General features: G+C 47.8%; 1 protein-coding gene across 1 annotated transcript; it reads left to right on the forward strand.

The window, feature by feature from the left end:
* The first annotated feature begins 271 nt into the window (after window positions 1-271).
* On the forward strand, window positions 272-5,644 carry LOC134291050 (uncharacterized). Its single transcript, XM_062858314.1, has 4 exons — window positions 272-418; window positions 494-2,388; window positions 2,448-3,365; window positions 3,742-5,644. The coding sequence occupies exons 1-4, from the start codon at window positions 272-274 to the stop codon at window positions 5,642-5,644; spliced, it is 4,863 nt and encodes a 1,620-aa protein (XP_062714298.1).
* The last annotated feature ends 322 nt before the right edge of the window (window positions 5,645-5,966 follow it).

Raw genomic sequence — 5,966 nt, forward strand, 5'->3', positions numbered from 1 at the left:
ACATATTGTGGTCCATCGGAACCGGATAAGTGTGTGAAGAACAATACAGTCCAACAAAGAACAAGTGTGTCAAGTGCTCGAACTGATCGAACTCTCCTCTGCGGATCGGAAGTGATAGTGCTGCGAACTAAAAACGAAGAACTGAAACTAAGACCGATCCGAGAAACTGATGTGTGCTAAGAAATCCAAATGAACCGAAAGTGACAGTGAAACCTCGCAAAGCCGAAAATTCGAAAAGTGATTTGTCGATCTACCCGCATCGATAATTCTGATGTCCGTGCAACATTCACCGACCAAGAGCAGCCAGCAGCCAACCATGGAAGATGTGAAGACCTTCGTTCATCAGCGTGGGCAGGTAAGGGGTGAGGTCACCGCAATCTTCAACACGTTGGAGAGAGCGGAGGACGACCCCTCCCAGGTGAGTGTGCCTTTGCTTAAAGTTTTCTCTAAAAAGTTAGAAACCCATTACGCGGAATATACCGCTTTACACAAGGAGGTGCTGAGGCTTGTTCCTCCGGCCAAACTCGATGAACAAGATGAAAAGTTGAACGAGTTTGATCGGATTCATACGGATGCTCTTGTTCGTTTGGAAGGCTTAATGGAAGCTCTTCAAAAGAATCCTCGTGATTCTAATGTCGTGCAAACGCAATCCGATTCTTCCAGAATCATTATCCAACAAGCACCGCTTAAAGCTCCCATCCCAACATTCGATGGGAAGTATGAAAATTGGCCTCGTTTCAAGGCGATGTTTGAAGACATCGTCGGCAAGGGATCGGATTCCGATTCCATCAAACTACACCATCTTGAAAAGTCGTTGATTGGTGCCGCATCCGGGATCATTGATTCCAAAACTTTGGCGGACAACAATTACAAGCATGCGTGGACGATTTTGACCGAACGGTATGAAAATCCTCGCATTATCATCGACACGCACATTTCAGAACTTTTGGGGATGAAGAAAATGAACAGGGAATCTCACAGGGAACTGAGGGAGTTGATTGATACGTGTACTCGGAACATTGAGGGTCTTAAGTTCATGAAACAGCCAGTGGAAGCGACCGCTGGACTGATTATCAATAAAATTTTGGTGTCTTGTCTGGACCCAGCAACACGTAAACAGTGGGAACGTACTCTCAATCATGGTGATTTGCAAGATTTGGATGATACTTTGTTGTTTCTGAAGGATCAGTGTCGTGTTTTGGAGCGGTGTGAGGTGGACAATCCATCTTCCGCTAAATCTCAACCAGGGAAGTTGTCTCAGTCTAGTGTTAAACCTGCTAGCGTCAAAGTTCACTCGGCAACGCCGGATGCTAGTAACGAGTCGTGCAGTTTTTGTGGAAAATCGCACTTCAGCTATCAATGTCCTGAATTTCGTAAGCTTTCCATCTCGGAGCGCGTTAGTAAGGTGAAGGAATCTCGTTCGTGTTTCAACTGTCTTCGTCGTGGGCACAATTCTGTCAATTGTTCGTCGAAAAACCGTTGTTCGAAATGTGGTAAGCGGCATCACTCCTTGCTACACGATGATGGATCTAAGTCCGATCAAAGTGTGAGCCCGCCCGCGTCGGCTCAGAAGCCTACTGATGCCGTTCAGAAGCCAGTCCCTGATCCGCCGCAGTCCTCGAATACAGATTCTGTTCAGTCAGCTACTGTGTCTTCGTCGTGTTCACAGAGCGTTGCACTCCCAAATGTTTTGTTGTTGACTGCTATGGTGCATCTGCTCGATAAATCTGGTCATCCTGTGCCTTGCCGAGCCTTTCTAGATTGTGGGGCTCAAACGAACTTGCTTTCTACCGCTATGTTCGTAAAGTTAGGGTTTGATGGTCTTCCTGTGAATGTCGATATCGTCGGCGTCAGCTCCACCCGCAGTAAGTCTAACTGTCTGGTCGATGTGAGTCTACGTTCGCAGTACAGCGACTATCAAACAATCCTTCAGTGCTTGGTCACCGCGAAAATCACAAATCCGTTGCCGTCCCAGTCAATCGACATTTCTGAGTGGAATATTCCCTCCAATATCAAGTTGGCCGATCCTAATTTCAATGTTCCAGCCGCAGTAGACTTACTGATCGGGATGGGTCATTTCTTTGAGCTCTTGAAGATAGGCCATATCGTTCTTGCTGAGGGCCTTCCCGAGTTGCGTGAGACTGAGCTAGGATGGGTGATTGCTGGTGAAATCCGTGCTGAGGCACCGGCTTTGGTCAATGTCACACAGGTGAGTTGCGTTGCTATCGAGTCGCTCAACGAGACAATCAAGCGTTTTTGGGAGATTGAGGAGGTTGAAGTTTATTCCACTCCCACAGGAGAAGAAGAAGAGTGTGAGGAATTGTTCCGTAGCTCGTATAGGCGTGATGTTAACGGTAGATACATTGTGAACTACCTCTTCGCGAAAATGTACACGAACTCTCTGATAATCGTTCACTGGCCCTTCGTCGTTTTTTCTTTCTCGAAAGACGGTTGCTGAAGGATCCCGAACTCCGTCTGCAATACTCTAACTTCATCGAAGAGTACAAATCTCTTGGTCACTGCAAAGAAGTTATTGAGGCGCACGATGTCGCTGGACAATTGAAGTACTACATGCCGCATCACGCCGTTTACAGGCCGTCGAGCACAAGCACAAAATTAAGGGTGGTGTTTGATGTGTCGGCGAAACCGCCGTCTGGAGTGTCTCTCAACGATGTGTTGAAGATAGGCCCCGTCGTTCAGAACGACTTGATGTCAATTCTATTGAGATTTCGTAAACATCCTTTCGTCTTTACCGCTGATATTCAAAAAATGTATCGGCAGATTTTGATTGATCCTGAACAGACCTCGTTGCAGAGAATTTTCTGGCGGTCCAACCCAACGGATCCCGTCAAGGTTCTCGAGTTAGTGACTGTTACGTACGGTACTTCTGCTGCTCCGTTCTTGGCAACTAGGTCGCTTGTTCAACTTAGTGTTGATGAAGGAGCCGATTTCCCTCTTGCAGCTCGCGTGATACAAGAGGACTGCTATGTTGATGATGTGTTGTCGGGAGCGAAAACCATTCAAGAAGCCATTGAATGTCGTCAACAGCTCCAAACGTTACTAGCCAGGGGTGGTTTTCCGGTGCATAAGTGGTGCGCCAACGATGAAACGATTCTTCAGGATGTCCCTGAGGATGAGCGCGAGAAACTAGTTCTCCTTGATGATCTGTCGGCAAATGAGGTGATGAAGACTCTTGGATTAACGTGGAATCCGAGGAGCGATGAGTTTCTTTTCTGTCAGTCTGCTTCGTCCGAAGATTCAGCTGTGACGAAGCGCCAGCTATTCTCTGAAGTAGCGAAAATGTTTGACCCGCTAGGCCTACTCGCCCCAATTACCGTTCCAGCTAAGCGTTTGATGCAGCAAACGTGGGCTGATAAAATAGACTGGGATGAGTCTCTTTCTGATGACCTCCTTAGAGACTGGTTACGCCTTCGTAATTCGCTCGTAGCCGTTCGTGACATTAAAATTCCGAGACCAGTAACCGGTCCCGCGTATGAGTCTCTTGAGCTACACGGGTTCGCAGACGCTTCAGGAATAGCGTACGGTGCCTGCTTGTATGTTCGCAGTATTCTCCCAAATGATCGCTGTGTCGTCAGGTTGTTGTGCAGCAAGTCTAAGATTGCCCCTCTTCAAGAGTTGACAATTCCTCGAAAGGAACTGTGTGCAGCTGTCTAGGTTGGTCAAGAAGGTTCAATCGACTTTGGAAGTTCAGTTCTCCTCCGTTTCTCTTTGGTCGGACAGTCAGATTGTCCTCTCGTGGTTACAAAAGGCGCCAGCGAAATTGCAGCCATTCGTTCAGAATCGTGTGGTGGAGATATCAAGGGACTGCGGTCTCTATAAATGGGGTTACGTCAGGTCCAAGGACAACCCGGCCGATGTGATCTCCCGCGGTCAGCTCCCCGGCACTTTGAAGGAAAACTCGCTATGGTGGGAAGGACCTCCGTTTCTCCAATCAAGGATGTACGAATCACCAGTTCTTGATCAACTTCCTGATGATTTGATGCCTGAAATGAAACCAGCTTTGGTCATGGTAATGCCCGTAGTGAATTGTGATGATCTTCCACTCTTCAAGAAATTCGGATCCCTGCGTAAACTTCAACGTGTTCTTGCCTACGTTCAGCGATTTCTGAAGAATTGCCGTACCAAGAATCCGGAGCATCGTGTCAAAAGTAGTTGTCTATCCGTCTCCGAGCTTCGGTCTGCTCTCCATACAATTGTGCTAGTGATTCAACACGAATCGTTGCCTGAAGAAATCGAAAGAGTCGAGAATGGAGAACCGTCTAAAAGGTTGAAAGCTCTCGGCCCGTTTTTGCATAACGGAGCCTTGCGAGTGGGTGGGCGTATTCAGAAGTCACGAATGTCGTTTGATGCCAAACATCAATACATCTTGCCAAGGCATCCACTCACCGATTTGATTATCCGCGAATATCATTTGGAACATTTGCACATTGGTCCGTCTGGTCTTTTGTCAGCTCTTCGTCAACGCTTCTGGTTGTTGGGTTCTCGTTCTGCTGTAAGGAAGATAACCAGGGGGTGTGTGGAGTGTTTCCGGGTGAAGCCACAAGGTGTGGCGCAGTACATGGGCAACTTGCCACAAAGTCGCGTAACGCCATCCGCACCGTTTGAGGTCACCGGAGTGGATTACGCGGGGCCCTTCCTGATCAGACAAGCATGTCGGAAAACTGTTCATGTCAAGGCGTATTTATGTGTGTTCGTTTGCTTGGTGACGAAGTCTCTCCACTTAGAGCTTGTTTCGGACATGTCGACTGCTGCCTTTATTGCTGCGTTGCAAAGGTTCATCAGTCGCAGGGGAATAGTCCGTGAAATTCACTCCGACAATGGCAGCAATTTTCGTGGGGCTAAAGCCGAGCTTCATGAGTTGTATTTGTTGTTTCGTGAGAATGTCGCTATCAACCAGATCGAGACGTTTTGCCAGAATAAAGAAATAAGCTGGCATTTTATTCCGCCTGATGCTCCTGAATTCGGCGGGATGTGGGAAGCTTCAGTGAAAAGCACGAAATATCACCTGAAGCGTATCCTCAAAGGAACTCCGTTAACCTTTGAAGAGATGTATACCCTATTGACCCAGGTCGAAGCCATTTTGAACTCGCGACCTCTCTTCTCGCATTCGGACGATCCCGCTGAGGGTGAAGTAATCACTCCAGCTCATTTTCTAATTGGCCGCCCGTTGACGGCCGTTCCTGAGCCCTCCTATGAGGGTCTCAATCAAAACCGTTTATCGAAATGGCAGCACCTGCAACAGATGAGGGAACATTTTTGGAGGTCGTGGGTGCACGACTATCTGGTGAGTCTGCAGCCTAGGGGAAAGAACTTCGTTCGCTTTCCGAATGTTCGTCCAGGTATAGTAGTTTTGATGGAAGATAAGACTCTTCCGCCCCAACAGTGGAAGCTAGGGCGAATCGTTCATGTCTATCCTGGGGAAGATAATTTTGTAAGGGTAGTCGATATCAAGGTGGGAAATGCGGTTTATAGACGTCCGATAACTAAAATTTCGATTCTTCCAATAGAAGACAATAGTCGCATTGGGGGGCCTCAGGATTCCGGCAGCGATCGCCCGGGGGAGGATGTTCGCAACAGCGAAGATTTGACGTCGATCCAAATCGGCGGATCCGCGCGACGCTAGCGACACGATCCAACATGTCGTGCCAGCCGAGATGCTTACCCGCAGCTGGAGAACACCACGAGAAGAAAGGTACAGTCAACTATTCCATGCCGTCAACTACACAGCCAATCAGGGCTAAGCATCAACCAGCCAATCAGAAAATTCTAGATTATTTGAACGACTGCATATAAATAGCTGTAGGACAAGTCGTAGGTTTAGAAGTTTTTTGTATTCCAACCAGTGAACAAGTAAAGTCTAGTTAAAGTGAAAACTCGTGTTCTTATTTCCGAAGAAGGCGATCCTCTCCAGTGAAGTGCTCAGCCAGTTTCAGTTCCAGCGCAGC

The sequence above is a fragment of the Aedes albopictus genome, chromosome 3 (assembly GCF_035046485.1).
Source record: "Aedes albopictus strain Foshan chromosome 3, AalbF5, whole genome shotgun sequence".
Taxonomy (NCBI): Eukaryota; Metazoa; Arthropoda; class Insecta; order Diptera; family Culicidae; genus Aedes; species Aedes albopictus.